The sequence below is a fragment of the Acanthopagrus latus genome, chromosome 22, assembly GCF_904848185.1.
Source record: "Acanthopagrus latus isolate v.2019 chromosome 22, fAcaLat1.1, whole genome shotgun sequence".
Taxonomy (NCBI): Eukaryota; Metazoa; Chordata; class Actinopteri; order Spariformes; family Sparidae; genus Acanthopagrus; species Acanthopagrus latus.
In genome coordinates, this window is record NC_051060.1 from 12,573,880 (window position 1) to 12,594,649 (window position 20,770).

Sequence of the window (20,770 nt, forward strand, 5' to 3'; positions counted from 1 at the left end):
GGTGCGACTTATATATTAAAATATACAGGTAATTTCACATGTTCATGCTGACAGCCACGAGGTGGCGCCCTAGGCTAGTGTGCCATTATCTGCTACGCCTATTACTCCTGTACCACAGAAAAATTAAAATATAAAACATAAACCTATAAAGACAAGTGAGAAAGATTGAACAGAAAAAGAAAGATGCCCCCAAAAAGAAAATCATACTCAGCAAATTACAAGCTGCAAGTTGTAAAATATGCAGCTGAAAACGGTAATCGAGCAGCTGAAAGAAAGTTTGGAGTGAGTGAGAAACTTGTGAGGGACTGGCGAAAAGCAGAGGATACTCTAATGACGATGAAGAAAACCAAAAAAGCTAATCGCGGGCTAAAAGCTAGAAGGCCACAGCTAGAGGAACAAGTTCACAGATGGGTGCTTGAACAACGTGCCGCTGGGAGAGGCTTGTCAACAGTTCAGTTACACCTCCACGCCCAGGTAGTTGCCAAGGAGATGAAGTTCAGTGACTTTGCGGGAGGTCCTTCTTGGTGTTACCGCTTCATGCAGCGCAACCGCCTCTTCATCAGAGCACGGACATCGATGTCCCAAAAACTGCCAGCAGACTTCCAAGCCAAGATCGACAGCTTCCGTGAGTTTATTGAAAAGCAAGTAACTGAGCACAACGTGACAGGTCTCTCATTTTATGAAATAAATGTCCCCGAAAAAATGCAACTTATAGTCCAGTGCGAGTTATATATGTTTTTTTTCTTCTTCATTATGCATTTTTTGGCTGGTGCGACTTATACTCCGGAGCGACTTACAGTCCAAAAAATACGGTAATAAATGAAACGGTGAGTTATTTTAACTCACTGTAATATTAAGTATATAATGTGGGCACAATTGTAACTTAATTTACATAAGTGACATAGTTAATCACAGATTGATTCGTCAGAGCTGAGGGGAGGAGTGACCGCAGTGACACGTTGTGACGGAGGAAACTACAACAACAACTATGTGGAGGCGTACGTCATAAACATGCAGCCCCGGTGTTTGGGTAATTGCTGGAAGGGTGAGATAAAAGTCCTGCTGTAGTTAAAAGTTACAAATGGTTTGGAAAGTTAGCTGAAAGTAGCCTGTTTAACCAGTTTATATAACTAGCTTAAAGCCAGCAAAGAGTGGCGCCCAAAGTAGCATATAAAAGCTAACAGTACGAGATAGATTGCCGAAATAGCTAATGGATAAACTAAATTTCAAAATAAATGAAAAGTGATGGATGAATGTTTAAAATAGACAGCTACAAGAGATGTTGAAATAGCTAAAGGTAGTGTACAGACAGTTGAAGCAGAAAGCTCATTTAAAAAACTGATTGTTAAAAATGGCTCAAACATCTGGCTTCAAGTTGTTGTAGTACCAAACAGAACTAAATATTGAACTCTCAGTTTTAGGAAGATGTTGTAACAGTATCCCCTTTCTCCTCATGTTAAATATCATACAGTTTAAAACCAGTCCAAAGGAACAAATGATTAACAATGACGCGTGCTGATGAAGGAGTTAGTATGACAGAACTGTGGGAGCACATCCGACTGAAACTGCTGGGAAGCACTCGTCTAGACTACAGTATGCATAATTAGACACAGATGTCACTGATGCCGATGACGGGGGTGAGGATGACGAGGTTCCTTTTCTGTGGAATATAAAAAGAGCAGAGACACACTTGCATCTAGGCTACGAACTGGGCCAAATGTGAATCAGGAGACGATTATGAGATTCGCAGAGCATTAACTGCCTTCGATCCGATGGCGCTCATAACAGCTTTGTTGTTATTTTGCACAAGTGACGGTGAAGAAGCAGCTGATACGGTCAAACACAGACACAAACATTTTGTGGCTGTTAATCGTGGCGCACTGGGGAGGGCGGGGGGGTCCCTTTGGTCCTGCGTCTGAGAAATTACATGTGAAAATAATCCAGCTTGGTGTCACTGGAAAAACAAAACATATGTGACAAGCCTGCTATAATTTGACGTGGCTATTTCACGCCTGCCTTGTGATTTCTGGTAATTTGGAGCGCAGCCGGGTGATGTTTTATTCAGCCGAATGCTCTTTACAAAAATAGCTGCTGCTTGTCTTGCTGTCTTGCTCCTCTTCTGCCTCACTCACGCTTGTTTTCTTCCCACTTCTGACATCCCACCCTCCTCTTTCTCTATCTCTCTGTCCTCCAGGTCTCTAATTCAAAGACATCTATTTGCTTGTCCTTATCAGCCTGCGCAGCAGAGTCACCTGCCCCTGTCACCTGACTCCACTAATACATGAACACGCGCTCTGACCCCAGTTCAGCTCGTTCAGCTGCTCTCAGGGAGCAGATGCTACCCTAAACTGACATGTGCTGGTGAATGGGTGGCATACATAGTCTGGCACGTAGCATGCGGGGAGATCAGTTTACTCAGCAAAAAGAAAAACAATATGGAAAAACCCTGGATTAAAGAGAGGACAGAGGAACACATGTAGGCACAGTGATAAGCATCAGTGCCTGGTTACGCAAACAATTTTAATTGAAAAATACCACCAGCAAATGAAATCTTATACTTGTTGCTAGGTAATGTGAGTCCCGTACATCGGCACTACATGTTGTTGCTGCAAATTCACCAATGATTTTAGAAGAACCGTTTGGGACTGGAGAGTAACAAGAAACATCCATACAGCGAGGATATAGTCCACATGTATTATGAGACAGCACAGGTTAAAGGTGCACAGGAGGAGGCTAACTGTTGATGCTCCGAGCTGTCTGTCTGCCTCCAGTCTTTATGCTACGCTAAGCTAACAGGCTCCTGGCAATAACTTAAAAACATGATGGACAATGAGTGGCGTGGATTTTCAGCAAGAGAGAATATGAGGACTTCCCTTAATGTCAAAATAGTCCTTTATCAAAGTCAGACTAGCCAAATTCTCGTTGTAAAAACAGCTTACACTTCCGGCTAGATAACTGGCTGTCATCGATTTGCATTGTGGAGATATGTGAAATCGGCAAACTTGATTATTTCTGTTGCTCCTCTCAGTCTTAACTGTAACGCTGAAAGATATGTGATTAAACACAGGGGTCGGACCTAGCTGACATGTCATTTTTGTATCAATTGTAACAGTTTTTTGTATTTCTCTGCTAATGTCTGTTGTGTCTACCCATCTGCGACATCTCACTGCTGCTTGTCGGACAACTACGACTGCCAGAAACTCAAGCTGTCAATTCTTCCATCTTTAGCCCAATAGTTAAATTAGGTCTCCAACCTTTGTAAAAGGAAACGAAATTGTGTGTGAGCCACAAGACAGAGAGGTTTTTCTACCTGTCAGAATTGGTTACATAAACTCTCAGTGAAGACACACACGAGCACAAACCCACACGAGGAGAAGGGTCGGTACTTTCCACCACACATTAACACTCACACAAAGGCAGCGGTGTGTGTGTTCCTTCGACAATGGCTTTCTGCCGGAGACATGAGTACCCATCAACGTCCCATCAGAGCTGTCTGACTGGGCTTGTTGCCACGTTTGTGAGGCTATCATATGTCATGTCATGTGATGCATCAGACTAACGCTGGCACCTGACTTAATGACCAGATGCAATTAAATCAAGTAATGGATCTTATTAGGTGTTACATGAACCCCCTAACAGCGCTGCCTGCTACTCCCGATCCTCCTCTGTACTGAATGTACCGATGTTGCTTGTTGTTTATTTCATGATTTTATATATATATATATATATATATATATATATATATATATATATATATATATATATATATATATATATATATATATATATATATATACACATATATATATATTTTAGGGTGCAAAACTGAGAGAGAGCTTCAACCGTCAGCATGCACTCAAGCCCTTGATTGAATTGGCTGGAAAAAAAATCATGGAAACACAACAGTCATTTCCTCTTTGTCTTTAAACCCATTATGGCTAGAAGTGACTAGTTTGTAGTTTCAGTAACATGCATGTTGAGTGTCCATCCCTGTGAAAGTGATATTACGCGCAAGCATTTGTCGACAAATTTCCTAATGAACCCACGCAAAGTGTTACAGTTTTTATCTGAACTATCACTGAATGACCATCCAGTTTTAACTGTGTGTCGGGTCCCCATGTCACCTTGGTGAGATAACCACTGCCTCAGGCCGCCCATATGGCAGGAGCAGACAGACAGGGAGCGGTGCATCGGCTCCACCTCCGCTCAATCTGCAGGTTCACCTTACCAGACCTGGGTCACACAGAGCCTGCAAATCCATCCGGAGCATTTGTTTTTAACCTACTTGGGAAACTGGATGGATGATGTTCACTTTGTTTTACTATATATATTGTGTTTTGATACATTACACCTAGGATAACCGTATGTACCGAGCAGGTCATTTAGTACACAGAGTGCCATTTATTATCTTGGATTTTGTAGTTAAACATGTTTAATTTTGTGTTTTAACAGAAAGGTTCTAATGAAACTAATGAAAAGTTAGTCATCATCCAGTCAGGTGAGGTTTTGAAGTCTGCAAAACATTTTCTGGAGCTTCACAGCAAAACAGTGTTGCAGCATTCTCCTAGATGAACAAAATAATAGGGACTTGTTTTAAAGTGTCATGTCATGTCATGTCATTGTCCATAACCGCTTATCCCTTTCCATGGGGTCACGGGGTGTTGCTGCTGGAGCCAATCCCAGCCTTGTCTCAGGGCGAGGGCAGGGTACTCCCTGGATAAGTCGCCAGCTCATCACAGGGCCCTCACTGATGAGCAATGTGGGGTTCAGTATCTTGCTCAAAGACACTTCGACATGCAGCTCAGCCTTGCCCTGAGCCGGGATTTGAACTAGCGACCCTCCGATCACTCGCTCTACCCGCTGAGCTACAGCCGCCCCTGTTTTAAAGTGTAAAAAGTATATATAAAAAAAAACCATACAGCCCATCCAGCATAGTCCAAGTCCCTGGAAGCCCCGAGATCCCAAATTGATTTGAAAAGATGTTATGTAAACCCTTTGTGAAGCCAAAATCTTTGCATACCCTGTCTGAAGTGGGTGCACATACATGATTATGCAAATCATTCTGGGATCTCAGGGCTCCAGGAGACTTGGATCATGCTGGACAAGCTGTATGGAGCCAGTCATAGTTTGAGTTTTTTGTTTAGTTATCCAGGAATGTTTTTTGGACTACAAAACTTCACCTGACTTCAATCAGCATGAGGCTGAGTGGATTATGACAAAAACCTTTTGTTTGCGCAGGGACATGCTGTCAGTACATCAGCTTTGTTTTTGTTTTTTTTGATCGGTGAAACCAAGCACAGTAACCAAAGGCCTTAAATATCATTAGCCATTACTTTTTCATGTTGCAATCAAAGCTGGTAGGTTTACTGGCATGCTAGTGTAAACGTCTTTTTGGTGATGTCTTTTTGTTCCAGCACCAAAGAAGGAGTTCAAAAGCCTGCTATTTGGATCGGAGAGAAGTGGAAGCTGCAGGCTCATTAGTGTAGTGTAGTATGAACTAACACATAGAGGTTTTATCTATCCAATTTGACCAAAATTGGACAAATGAAATAATATCCTGCAACTCTGGAGCAGTTCTTCACATTAAAAAGCCATATTCTTAGTTTGCACCCATTAAGTAATCTGAAGCTTACAGGAATGGACGTAGTGAAGCAATGCTGACCAGAAATGAGTCAATACCCAAGAAGAGGTTGTTTACCATACTGCTGGAAATAAAATTCATCAATATACCAACAGTCACATTAAGTAATTATGCCTCACTGCTATCAGCAATGCTTGTTTTCACAGCAACCCTATTACTGGGATTGGAGAGTGCATATTGGATAACAATATGAAGCATTAGATAACACTTGACATGTTTGTTGTTTTTTCTGTTAAAAACAACATTTTCAAAATGTATGTCTCTATAATACTGCACATTGCATATACACCAAGTTGAACTAAAACTCTGTGATGTGACATGAACTTCAGTCAACCACTTAAAACTTTGCACTACAGGACAATTTTGCTGTGCCAAATTCCAAACCCTTAGGGCCGGTGTGTGCCAGAACAAGTTTGTAAAACTTGCCAACTAACTACTAACCCTAACCCTCAGAACGCACAAAGGAACACAAGGAACACTAAAAATATGAGAAACACAGGTTGGGAAACAGAGCAAGGATTCAGGGAGACGCATGACAAACTCAGACAAACTGGCAGGCTGAAAAACACAGGCTTGAATGGACAGGGTCTAATTAACAAATAAAACGGTGAACTGCGCAAAAGCGTGGGAAAAGGACAAAGGGAGGAAATGAAAAGTGAAACATGACACAAATAAAGCAGGAAATAACTAAACAAAAGCTCAAACCATGATAATAATATTTCAAATATGCACACTTTGCAGGGTCAATGTTACAGGGACACAGTAGTCAGTTATTTTCACCCAATAGAAAATCACCCAGCCGAGAGATTGTTTGGATTCAGGGACCCAACACTAAAAAAGATGTCGCCATCATATCTCTCAAGAGAACACCTTGTCTCTTTGCAGTGTTTGCTTATTCTGTCACTTAAACAGGACTTCCATGATCATATTTCATGCACCAATGCAGCCCAGTTTCATTTTTTTAATGCAGGATTGTTTCTGGTCTGAACATCCACTAATGTCTACCGTAATGCTACAAGACAAAGACACAGTGCCTACACCAGTTGCGGTGAAGAATCATCCAATATCAAGAAAAACGTCTTGGAATGCTGAGCTGATTCTTTCTGAGAGATTTCCTCTATCGGGGTGCACAGATTATAAAAATTATTATAATCTGTTATATGTTTTATAATCTGTGATTATAAAACATGGCAGCCAGTGTCATGATTGTTATAGTCAGCTGGAATGCTTGAAATGAATCTTTGGCCAATCAAAATGCTTCAGTACCCATTTGTGTAAATTGCTGCGAACAATAAATACTCTGGCACCGATTACCTCCGTCACACATCCAGCATACGGCTGGGGAGCAGACACACCACTGCTGACAGCTGTGATATTTGGATTATTCCAGAGAAAATAGGTTAGCAGCCTGTTGTTTTAGCCCAAGGTTGTGTCAGGGTGATATTCTTTGGTTTGGATATTAAATGTGCACTCGTGCTCCAATGGCAGGCCTCGGGGGTAAACACGACTCACCTATCACTGTTATTGTTATTATCATTAGGGCCCCAGTGTGTGACAGTCCACTTCATCCAGGTTGGCTTGTTGAGAGATTAAGCAGATGCTGAAAACAAATTGGAAAATAAAATTCCCCAGGGAGACAGACGGTATATATGCGAGGAGAGCTACAGTCCCTTGGCGCTGTCGGACCAAATCATTCCAGCGCTCTGAGCCAGTTGGAGTAGCGTGATGCGAATATGACACCCGGGTAACCAAAGCATTCGACACAATCCCGCTCTCTGGAGTCGGAGAAGGTTGGAGCAGTCAGCAGCCAGTGAGTTGTGAGAAAATCACTTCAGGTTGTTATGATAAGGACGGCGATGCGAGCGCTCCGTTTTGTCCCTGAACCATAAACATACAGTATTAGCTTCTCACCTCTCACCTCAGTGTTTAGACACTCTCCACACTGCTGAGGAGCCTACCACGCTTGATGTGGAAAGATTTTTTTTTTCTTTTTCTTTTTTTGGCATGTGCATGTACTGAGGCACACAGGCTACTGAGGCTCCACCATCGCTGGGCGCTGAGGAGACAGCTCAGTGCTGTGGGCATATAATCAGCAGTCAGCTGGTTGGTATAAACCCCCGCGCTCCCTGAGAGCAACGTGTGTGAGGGCTGAGTTTCATGACATTGTGTGTTCCTCAGGGAGAATTTTGCTGGTGTGGTCGTGTGACTAGCTGTGTATCTGCAGCAGAGGATAGATGTAATTTTGTTTTTTGTGCTCTGGAATGCATCTTGCAAATGGCTTCAATGTATAATTTGTGGGGGTTTTTTATGAATTTTTTTGTGAGTAACACCTGACACAAAAATGGAAGTATTTGTTCGAAGGAACAGTTAAGGAATTAATAATTAATGAACCATTAATGAGTAATTCCTGAGTAACTTGCTATATTGACCATATAGTAGATAATGATGAGATACAAGAGAACAGACTGTGAGATAGTATGTTAATGATTTATTCGGTAATGATTAGTTATTAGTTAAACATCTGTGAATTTACATACTGACCACTTCACAAGTCACTCAGTGACTAATGGTGACTCATTAATTACTAGATACTTAATCATAAGTAACTCTTTTGTGCCCCTGTATGTAAAGTAAAACATAATACTCTGTAGTTAACAAGCAGACTAACAACTCAGTATTGTTTGACATCACTTTAAGGTGCAGAAAAAGAGTAACTAATGATTAAGTAATTAGTAAGTAATAAGTAGCAACTGTTTTATTGCCACTCAACTGCTGATTTACTGTTAATGAAGAACAACTACTGATGTCGATTCACAGATTTTTATGGATGAATCATTATCGACTGATTCATTAATGTAGTCTCTCAGTCTTATTGACCATGCTGACTACTTTAGTGTGACACACTGCAGGACGTACCAGCTATCTCAAGCAGACACTCGATACATAGGTACTACCTACTGCTTTCACCACTGTGTATATGGAAAGTAATGCTCAAAAAGTATAAATTAACATAAACAAAATATAATCCCATACTACTTTCCTCACTAAATTAAAAGTAAGAAGGGGCTTCGTATTCATTCTCAACCTTACCTTTCCCTCTGCTCTATACTGTGTTGCAAAAACAAACAGCCACAAAAGCCGCTGTCTTATAACTAGCATTGTTCCAGGAATCACATCCCAACTGAACTGTCTGCTCACTGAACAAGTCTTCAATACCTTTCCTTTTCAGGTCAAGAGAGGAGAAACACAGTGACAGCCTTATTCAAGAGACAGCCCCATGACACTTTCAGTCGGCTCTGAACAGACGTGCACATCCATTTCTCTTTTTTCTTTGTGTCTCAGTCAGAGAAGGAGTGCTGGTGAACTTTGATACTGCTCAGAGAAGTTTCCATGATGATTTACCCAGAGTACACTGATTTCCAACAAAAATATAGACAATGTAAATATTTTAAAACATAGACATTAAAAGATAATGTTGGTTATATTTTTGTTTTTGTCAAGAAATCCCAGGAAAAGACAAAAATCAACCATGAAATCCTATTAACAGCATCTCCCGTCTTCTTGTAGACGTATCCGTGTGCAAGAACCTATGGTAGGCAGCGGAGGAGATGATGGTGGAGCTACAAACTAGACGGCTGGCCAGTGACCAATGTTCAAGACGTTTCATTTTTGCTGACTTTTTGGAGCGAGAAGTTGGGACATCACTAGTCGTGTTTGTAGCAGCCAAATCAGGTGAGCCAAACATGATCGTTCCCTCACCATAGCCGAGTGGTTTTGTGCCTCAAACCAACCACGCCATAGGCAGAGAGTTATCTCAACATGAAATTGGAAAATGTAGTCTTAACAAATTTAAAATTCTTAGGTTTATCATGTAAATGTAAATGTAAATACACACTACAACACCAAATGTGTGTTGATCCGCTGCTTAAAATTATGGATGGTTGATAGCACTTTTTCATGTCTGATACCAATAAGACAACATTGCTTATCTGACGATACCAATATCAGTCTGATACAGACTCTCTTAAACAGCATAGCTATAGATAATACATCTTTATGGAAGCACTTTACAAATTGGCTTCATTTACTATAGCTTCTTCACAATAAAAGCCCCCCGTTCCTCAGTCATTTCAATTTAATTATAAAGCATTGCAGCAGCATTACAGAAACATTGTGTCTTCAGCAGCAGACACTAAACATGACTCCTGATACAGCTGAAAGCAAACACGTAGAAACAGTAAAGGCAGCAGATGTTTGACAGACAGAATGAGAGAAACTAAAGAGATTCAGTCAGAAGCTACAAAAGTACTGAGAACTGAACACAACGACTTTTAGAGATATCTGTATCTCAGTTTTCCTGCACAGACCGAGATGAGTATCGATTTGAGGGGGAGACTGAGTTTTACTATGAGTTGGCTGCAGTCGCGAGACATCACCCAGGCCCAGGCCCAGCTTGGCCCTCCTCCAGGGCAGGTCCATTGTCGGCGTGGCTCAGTGATGGAAAAACAAATTGGCTCGGTTCAACTCTGCATGGCCAAACGTGCTAGTGGAAAAATGCCATTGGTTGTTGTAGTGCACTTTCCTTCTTGGCACTCGTCGCTTGTAAAAGATTTGGCATAGTCCTTCCAGTGGTGTTTCTGCAAGTGTTTTATCAACTCTGTGGTGTTGCGCTGGCACCCCTCGCAACACTTGCATTGCATAAATTGCGCTCAGCTGTTTGTGCTTTTTTTCTCTGTTTGCTAATTCCACACAGGTGACATGAGGAGAGTTTCACTGAAGCTCGCTCCAGCTAGACACGTGACACATGCTGCTCTCTTTACGACATGTCGCACATAGTTTAAGCACTTATGGGAGGTTAGAGGTTAGGCCAGTAAATGGGACTGGATCACACATTTCCCCCTCTCAGATACCCAATCCAGTGGTTTTGGCCAATATCAGAACATGACTGATGATCACTGTATCCCTACTTACGAGTCACTGACAAAAACAGGTAGTTTAGTCTTATTTGCTCAAAAACTTGAGTGCCCTGCAGTTTTATAAAAATGTATTAGCTGTTTTTTTATGATTATTATAGACAAGGTACATGACAAGAGATTGACTAACACATTATTGGTTTCACTCTTGTTGACAACAACACAAATATATGGATTAATGCTGGAATTATCTTGACGCACTAAAACGAATTCTGCCTGATGTAAAGTGAACCAGTATATTTCCTTTACACAGTTACACTGCTGCTTGAGTTGTAACACATTTTTAGCGTCGGGAGCGCCGGGACACTTCTCAGTTAATCTCAAATTTCCACTGGAAGGATTAGGACATTAATCGAGCGGCCGTGTCTAGCACTCACTAAAAGGTCGGGGTTGTAGGGAGCCACATAATACAATATTCTAGGACAGGAGACTGTAGGCATCCTTCCATTCAGAGGAAAAAAATGAGAAAAGAGTTTCTAATCAAATAAACCTCCCACGAGCCAGTGAAGCTGAGACTTTACACGTCTCACAGTGTCTATTTATACTCTGGAAGAGAATCAGTAGGAAACTTCAAGTGAGAGAGATTCGCATCTCACTACTGTGTACTATTTTATTTGGTTAAACTCCAGTCAGCCCCGCCGGATTATAAAGTCTAATAAATACAAAGTCGTGTTTTGTTTAGTGAGTCAGGCAAGCACTCAACTTTCCATTGAGGCACGGAGCATAAAGCAGGCGTACAATAGGTAAACATTCGCTGGTCATGTGAACGGAGCAGCAGCAGCAATGAGAGTCACTTCTATCAACTTTCTCAGACGTTACTCCTTCAAATCCAGAACAGCAACAAGCTCTCGGCCAATAATAGCTGGGGACGTTTCTCTCTGCACACTCAGTTTGTACCTACAGCAAAAGTGTGAGCGATATTGCTTGACAGTGCATTTAATTAAAGGAGCCTGAATGTTTAAAGTGCTGGAAATTACACGCAACGTCCATTAAACAGCCTCTAGGTTTTGTTCTGTTTGCTTTGTGCCTAATTATTTATACTAACTGTTGAGTTATGGTGTGTTTTACTTCCCCTGGTGGCTCTTTAGTATTTACCCTGTTCAATAACTACAGTCGTTATGATCGCAAAACAGAACCGCCTATTAAAATTGCTGTCTCCATTAAAGTTTGTTGTTCATTCAGGTCCACTTAGTTCAGAAACGTAAGTGAACTTCCAACAAACAGAGTCACCACATATAAGAACAGAGACGCAAGAATCTACAGCACAATTAAACTCTTTACAACATGATGTGGCAGCAACTTCTCCTCTAATTGACACTTTGTTGTGTGTCTTACAAGGTGCTTCTGTTATAATACCATGAACTAAAACAATAACTACGGGGAATGGTCAAACGTAGAAAGATAAAATAATAAAAAAAGACTTCAAACCATTGGAGTACGGAGTTATTCAACTCCCAGGCTAAACAGGTGAAAAGCTTCTGTCCCTTCTCAGGTATAAACAAAAAAAAAAACAGCAACCAGATTCTGTGATTTTGGCCAATTGGCAACTTTAAGCTACCAACTGGCAGCAAATGTATCCCTGCGCCAGCGCTAGTAATGGTTGTAAACACTTCGACAGTGGAGTCTTATGTAATCACAAACCATTAACACTGACCACAGTGTGAAAACGAGACATTCGTTAAAGCTAACAACAATTTGTGGCCACTTGACAGCAAAACAACCAGTCTTTGCCTTCTCAAGTCTGTCAGAAATCAGTTGATCGACATTTACATCAGAGTCTGCAGGAGACAGCGCTAAACTATTCAAACTTCAACAAAGGGTTAAGTCAGCTGTGTTATAGAGATGGCTGCTGACATACACATTGGCAGTTTTACCCCTTTAAAACTCAGTTAAGATTATGGAGCTGACATACGTTTATTTTTAAGTCAGTGTATCTTTTTCTATCTCAGTTTTTTCATCTTGAAAATTAAATTACAAAATATGCCCTCTTGAAGAACAAATGTAAGTAATTTCTGGTCTGACACTGTCAACCTGGACCACATACTTGTAGTCTAAAGCAGCTCAAAGCATTGATGATACATTAATCTGTCACATGATGACTATGATAACACTAAAGCAGAATTATCAAAAGTTAACAAAATATTTTTTTTTCCTTACAGGAAGTGCTCAGATCTCATGGAAATGCAGCATGACACCCTGAGCTGACTTAATATCTCTTTAAAGGGTCACAAGCCAAAAAGGTTTATATAAACAGCAGCAGATGAACGCTTCCTGGAGTGAAGCTGACTTATCAACACGACAGAGCCTCTTCGCCTTTATGATCCTCTCTGTATGTCGTGTGCAGTGACATTCGCTGTCATTACAATATATTTATCCGGGCCTGCCAACATGGGAACTTGCTCAGAGCTCTTTTAATGTACTTCTGCAGAGCCACGGAGATGCTACGTGGTGATATATCTTTCAACTTTCTTGAGGAGATCTCCTTCTGTGACCTTGTCTCTCACAATAACCAGTGTCTCTTATTCGGCTGCACACTCTCTTTGTTTTGAAGTCGTGATCTTCCTGTAACCTTAGCGGCACAGAGCTGGGCAAATCAAACAAAGAGAGCTTAGTCATCCTTTCAGCTCCCTTAAGTCTTCAGTGACAGCCCCGCGGCAGCGCAGACTCAAAGACAGAGACCGATGCTAATTAGCGCATCGCTAACATGCACAGATATGTCACGCACAGTTTGCCCTGTGACCTCTTACATTTTAACCTGTAACATTGGAAATTTAAGAAATGCACTGGCATCAGTTGCAGCTTCTTTTGACGAAAATGTTTTTTGTTTTTTTTGTTTTTTGCTCCACGTCACATCACATCTTGCTGTGTTTGCATGATGAGTGTGGTGGGCAGCGACTTGCTGCAGAGCATGACACTGGGTTATGCAAGGTAATTTACTCCGATCTGGGGCCTTCCATGCAAGCACCAGGGAGAGTTACAGTTACCTTATCTCCCAAATCACTTAAAACACAGCAGCGGCGCCGGGGATTCAATTCACCCTCAATTCAATTAAACTGCGAACTGAAACTTCTCCTGGTGATTATCAACCGTTCATTCTCAAATGACTCTTTCAGAGACTGAATTATAAGAAGTGTCACTGAGAAAGAACTGAGAGAATGAAGTTCCTTGAGCGAGAGAAACATTTCAAAAGCCTCTGTTTTTTTTCCCTTGCCAGTTAAAATGAACCTAACAACATCAAAGCTCTGGTCTTGATCACAAAACATCACAACAAACTGCACGGGGAACTTAAGAAACTAAAGTCATGCTGCAGACTCCGTAAAGCTGTAATTAGGCACAGGAGCTTTGAGCTGAACGGTAAAATGAGAAACTTTTTTTCAACCCCGGCAGTTCAGGTGCCGATCCGGGACCAGTGCCTACTCCAGAACCAGTTCTTCAGGTTTCAACAACCAAATGACTTTTAACATTTTTAAATAATGTTACTAAAAGATTAAATGTAAGTAACATGATTGAATGTATATTTTACATAGTTATTTTAACCTTTACCTTGTACGGTTTATTGCCTAAACCTTACAAATCCGTGATCATTTCATATTAACTGTTTATAAATAAAACAGTCGACAAGCTTTATTTTGAAAGCCTAACCAGACGTTGCACGGGTATTATTGCTACCTTGATCGCAGAGCCATTCACATGCAAAACAGTGTCATAGTTTAAAGCTGACTAGTTGGTTGTATTTGATGAGTTAAGAGTGAGGATGCATTCATTCAATAACATTTTTTGGCCAGATCAATGACCCCCAGACCAAAGACAAATTGACAGATTTAAATTTTGACCAGAGAATGGCACTAGCTCACCAAAATTATTAAAATTCATCAAAGTCTGGATCAGATTTCACTGAGACCCATCGAGTCTGAGCATCATCTGTAAAATTCCTGGTGGTGTCAAGGAAAAAAGTCATTGCCAAAGGATTGCCAAAGCCAGGAGGACGACCATGTGCATTTCTCTTTCTGTCAATGCCAACAGCCTCCTGTGAGAAGTGCTGGAGTGCCCACCTACCTCTGCCTGTCTGGTGGTGATAGGCGCCCATGTGGAATAGCTGGTGAGAGATATATTCTTTGTGCACTCAGCCACTTACTGGGCTAACCTCTTAAGCTGACTGAATAATAATGATGATACTAATGTAAGTAATTACCATTAATAATTCAGGACGCGCACTCTAATTATGCAACAGCTGAAAATGGATTCATGCCTGCCACCAATTCAAAGTCTGTGTCGATGATGAAAATAGAAAAAAATGTGATCAGATATATTATTAAGTGTTCGGCCACATATAGAAACATTAGATACACGGAACCAGAGAGGATTTGCTGAGCTCGCTTTTGCTGGTTTTCAGGGACAGCCTGCATCTCATTCAAACACTAATGCGCTTCCACACTTGGTAGCTGCCCAGTACATCAACGGCTGATGCACTGCTGGTGACAGAGCAGCTAAACCAGAGCTGGGAGGGCTTCATCTCTCTGATCCAGGACTCTTTTATCATGATGAAGGAGCGTTGCCCACAAACCAACCAGCTGGTTTTCCTCAGCAGTCCCGGGCTTCAACACTGGCTGGATTACAGCGACTCGTGCAGATTGCATGCCCTAAATGCATTTGTGCTCGCCTCCTCCCTCTGCAACAGATTCTGTAATCTGTTCATAGACTACAGACGATGAGCAAAACTGTGATCTCATGTCTACTTAATAAAGCAGAGGCAAACGGCCAAATGATCTTTGCACAAAAGCTATTTAAAAGGAGGTGATTCACAATAATAAAAATCCAAGCAAAGCAGGTGATTTTGCAGGAATGTTTATCTAACTCGAGCCACATGGAGACTTTATTCTTAAAGGGAGTTTTGTTTTATGAGCCTAAGATAAAAATTAATGACCTCAGAGATTAGATATTAGACAAGAAGAAGTCACAGTGTGTTCATTCTCCACAACATTAAAAAACATTAGCAAAAGGTCAGTTCATCTCAATTTGGAGTAAAAACCAAACATATGTTGTCTGTTTTATTCTATTTTCCCATTCTATTGTTTGTGATATGTGACTGGGAGACTTCTGCCTGAGTACTATGAAGGTGACCTTTATTTGTAAAAGTACATCTTAAAACTTCAACATGACTGTCAGTGTCCTAATTAATCTTGATAATCCCCAAAACACACCTAGGGATTTATTTTCATTTGGTAGAAAGTGGTTCCAGTGAAACTTTTGCCACGAGGTCTGGGATTAATACAGATTTAATGCTGTGAGCAGCACAAACAACATTCCATCCACCACCACTGATTTGGGGAGAAAGCAGAACAATTTAAAAAATAAAAAAATATTCACAGAGTCCTCTGTTTTATAGAAAAATATATTTTGTAATATGCACAACCCTGTCAACATGAGAAGAACAACACCAAAAAAGCATAAACATTAGGCGATTAGTTCTCTTCATTTAAACGCAGTCTATCAAAACAAAGCAAAACATACTGCTACTTAGTGCCATGAAGCTCTGGAGGACAGAGTCAGGCGCAGAGCCGGACCCTCTGGAGGAATAAACATGAAAATATCTGTAGTGACACAAGGACTGGGTCATATTCTCAGGTTTTTGTGTCACAGGTGCGTGTCAGGACATGAACTCTGCCCTCGCAAAGTCGGATGTGACACAAACTTTTAGTGTCACTAAAAAAAAAAAATTCAAATTCACTTCCACTGAATTGGGATAGAAGGAGAAAACGTCTAAAGCTGTACTTAAACTCGTTTTACTACCGTTTGTGTGTGTGTGTGTGTGTGTGTGTGTGTGTGTGTGTGTGTGTGTGTGTGTTGGGTGAACTAATTCTTCAATTAAGCTTGCATAAACATACCCTGACATCATATTGCGTGTCGACTGTATGTCAACGTGAAATTTAAAAAAAAAAAAAACAACACCAGCCAGCTGCCGAAGAACAACAACGCATGTCCCGGCAGTTATCAGATGTCATGCAGCACATCAGATAACACACAAGAGGACGTGAGCCGTGTCTCATTTTATCAGAGCGTTTGCGTGCTGTGCGTTCGTCCTCTGCGTGGTCTCTCTGTGACCTTGAACCACACTGACTTGGCGGTTGCAACACGTGCACCCCTGGAGGAGGGTGACAGTGTTTCGTAGCCCGCAGACTTTCATCAGGACCGCGCGGAGGAGCTCCCACCATCTTGATCTCATTTTTTTTCCCCCTTCCTTGTGATGTTTCTCACATCGCTCCAACCTTTTCCCCCGCAGTTGGCGTGTAAATGGACACCCCCCCCCCCTGCCTCCCCTTTCCTCGGTGGAAAGTGATGACTGATTACTGATTGCAGCTTCTCCTCCCTTCTTCACTTATGTTTAATTATTAGTAGAGCACGCTGGGGCCAGATCTTGTCATGTGTTAACTGTTTTCCACTGTCGGTTGTGCGGTGTAGACGTTTGAACTCTAGCGTGTCTTTACTCATAGCTCTCCAGGATGTTATCTGTCCTCGTAGACGCAACGGGTTATTCGCTACATACAGATTACCTTCTTTACTCTTTAATACAGCAGACACTGTTTGCAATTTCTAGGAATGTGACAAGAAATAAGACGTGCACGTCTGTTTCTAGACCTCCGCTGGTGACAGAGACAGGTCAAGCGTCTCTTTTACTGTCACAGAATTTGATAAACAAAAAGAAGTTGCGGTCACGTGCTTGGACCTTACTGTAAGTCATGGCTGCACGATATTGTGTGTACAGCACAGTATCCACAGTGTTAATGTCATGTGCTGGGAGGCCAGTGGAACAGTGAGGGTCTGGTGTTGTCATTAATACTTAATGGCAGGCTGCAGTGCCAATCACTGTGTTTGTAGCAGCCTGTGGACTCACAATTACAGAATGCGGTTACAGACACCCGGGGTAGGGTTAGTGTGCTATTAGTTGCCCGCATCTGATAGGGTTACAAGTCACAGGTCACCACTGACAACTGTCCCGGTCACTAAATACCAGAGGAAGGCTCAGATAGGAGGTGGTGATAAGAGCGGCTTCTGAACAGATGAGAAGAAGATGTTCAGGAGAGACAGTGGGACTGCGGAAGAACCAATATTGCAATCACCTCCAGCAGCTTACGGTGGTGAATGTTTGCTAACCCTGGCTGACATAAGATACAAGGCGCACAGTATAGCTGATAATAATGATTAGGATTCCTGACTTTGCAGCTTTACTCGTGGCCCTGTTGCACTGTGTCGCAGCATGCCACAGATAAACATGATGTCTTTAAAGCAACAGATTGATAAGAAATCACAGAGAATTCAATGTGCTCTTGTCCTGTAATTACCACATGTGGCCACAGTGAAAGGCGCGGCCTATTGACTGTATGGACAAAATGACAGCTCCCTGAGATTGAACCTGAAACATCTCAGTTGCCTCCTGGTTGTTGGCTGAATTATAAATTCCACCCCCTCCATGTTAGGAGGTGTCTGCAGCGTAGTACGGCGGCACTAATATCTGCTACTAGTATCTTAGCTTCTATCAAGCCAAAAGAGGCTGGTTAGGTTTATGTACAGAAAGCGCTTGGTAAGGGTTAGTGAAACATTGTGCTTTGGCTCAAAATAATCATTTTGGTCACAGCGATAACGGACGGAGGTGATCTGTCTTGGCACAAAAATGCATGGAAATGTTTGCAGGTCATCCACAAAACAGAAAAAATTTCCTGTCATTAAAAGTATCCACTGATGTGACTGGCGCATCTGGCAGCCTTGTTTGCTATAGTAACAGCACCACTGTCCCTTCCAGCTCCTGATTTGGAAGGCAGCTAATAAGCATATAATGTGAACATGATATGCTACCTTTGCTACGTTTGCAGATGCAACTGTGGTTTGCAGAAACGCTAATTGCTAATGTTACACCCTGCCGACTGGGCTGCTGGCCCACATTTGTTCTAAGTTGCGTATCACTGTAACCCAGTTCCAATCATCCCTGTCCACTCTGATGCAGCTGTAATCATTTTTTCTTTTTTTTTTTTTTACCCATTTGTCTGTCTTTCTCTCTGAGGACAGATTTTTTTCAGCACAATACATTCACAACCCTGCGAGACGGGGTCATGAAATGTACAGGTACCCATGACTACTGAGTACTCATGGGTTGAACATATGGACGGGTATCACAACCATACAGCAGGAGGAGGTGGAAACGCATCTTTACATGCCAATTGCATGGCCTTTAAAATTGAAAAACATTCCACATTGACTCATGAGCCAGGTGCATAGGACAGCGACGAGTAGACCAAACTCCTGTGCACTGTCGAACTTGCAAAACTACAATGAAATGCCATTTTGAATAGGAAGCGGCTGCAAATCTGCAACCAATCACATTCCGCACGTGGAAATATGTCAAATTAAATCACAAACAACTGTATCCTGTATCCGTCATATAACAAAGTCCATTTTTGTTTCGTTCCACAATATCTAAAGTAAAATAAAAGCTAAGTTTGTTGTCACAAGCTGAGTGTTATGCAAACAGCAGAGCAAACAGGCTTTGAAGGCTGTGTAATAAAGTGAGTGAAGAGCTGCGAGCCTCGTGTTCTTATGAGGCCCTTTGGAGCAGGAATAATGAGTAAGAGCACGAGAGAAGAGGCAAATTAACGTCTCACAACTCAAGTTTCCTGGAGCATCTTCTCCCATCACAACCTTTAGTTATGAGCAGCTGAGTGTGTCATACTTAACAGAGGCCTGTCCTTAACCGTCCTTCACTCGTCCCCTTGCAGGGGTGTCTCTAACGTTCTTCCCGTCACAATTATTATCAGATAATAACATGAGCAAATACAGTTACAAGTCAAAGAGAGAGGGACATTATAAGACTTTATGGTCGAATACATTTTTGGTTTAAAGTGCATTTTCTTAAAATACAGTTGATCCCTGTTGTGCTTAATACCAAGTTTATAAATGACAGTTTTATGGTATTTCCTCCATCTGTGGCATCATTGTAACATGAAGTATCATATTGTGTTCTGTGCCTTTGAGCATGTTTCAAAAGTACTTTTACTAGAGTGCTATATTTACGCAGCTATGGGTAAAGTTAATATAATATTTGATTTCATAACTGAAAAAACAAACTGGACACCACAATTTTAGACAGTTTTACCTTGTTTACACATGGCGGACCCTGCCACCTTTCTAGCTTCAAACAGCGTTCTGGGGACCTTATTTTCCACTGAGAACAGCTTGTTTATTCAATAAATACATATTTCTGAGTTTATATCATTACCTCATTAAGATATTTGCAAATATTAAAATTAAGATTTTTTTTTTCCAGTTATGAAATTGATGAATATATCTAAATTTGGATTATTAGCTTATTTATATTGAGTTGGAGTTTCTTACAAAACTACATAGTAGCTTCAATAAATATTTATCTGAGCACTTTAACATAACATATTCTTCGTAGATGCAGGTGTCTGTTACTTTTCACCTGTTGTTATGAATATTCTCAATCTGTGGTCATAATTATGTTTGTACCTCCTCTTGTGTGATTTATGATCCTGCTGGCTCAAGGCAACATCCTTGGTTAAATACAGCCTAAGGAATGGGAATGCGTCGGATCAAGCGGAGATCGACGTTTGACTCAGCACGACAACTTTTTCCCCCAAAATCAAAATAAAACAAAAGTTCCCAGAGGCGATCCAGCTGCTGATCTCTTACCTATGGTCGTGATCACAGTGATTGCGAAGTAAAACGAGCCGGCGAATTTCCACTGCACGCCGGCTTTGTGCGGCTTCAGCTGCAGCACCACCTTCTCCAGCTCGTCGAAGTCCTCCTTGGACAAGTTGAAGGTCCGGAGCAGGTCGTCTTTCTTCATGCCCACCCGCGTCCGCTCGGTCCTCTCCTTCTGGGACTCGAGCGCGTCGAAGATCGCGGCGCCGACGATCAGGTAGGTGAAGGTGCAGATGATGAGGGCGAGGGTCCGCACGTTTTGCCTCTTCATGGTGTGAGTGTCAGGGGGACGGGTGGAGAGTCAGCGCGGGTCTGGAGGACGGGGAGCTGGGCTGGTTCATGGTGCTCTGACGGAGCGGAGAGCCTCTCTGATTACTTTATGAGCCGAGGAGCTGTTCATTCAGCACCACCCCTCCCTCCAACTAGAGGAGTCCTCCCCCTC

General features: G+C 41.8%; 1 protein-coding gene and 1 long non-coding RNA gene across 2 annotated transcripts in view; one reads left to right on the forward strand and one right to left on the reverse strand.

Annotated features, from left to right (window-relative positions):
- The window catches only part of kcnk3a (potassium channel, subfamily K, member 3a), a 30,989-nt gene extending 10,306 nt beyond the window's left edge, over positions 1–20,683 (reverse strand). The window contains exon 1 of the mRNA XM_037085469.1: positions 20,317–20,683. Coding sequence (XP_036941364.1) covers positions 20,317–20,599 — 283 coding nt within the window. The 5' untranslated portion in view covers positions 20,600–20,683. The remainder of the gene's footprint in view (positions 1–20,316) is intronic.
- On the forward strand, positions 367–14,683 carry LOC119012024. Its single transcript, XR_005072333.1, has 3 exons — positions 367–625; positions 9,209–9,373; positions 12,774–14,683. It is a non-coding gene; the product is annotated as an uncharacterized LOC119012024 (long non-coding RNA).
- Positions 20,684–20,770: the final 87 nt, after the last annotated feature.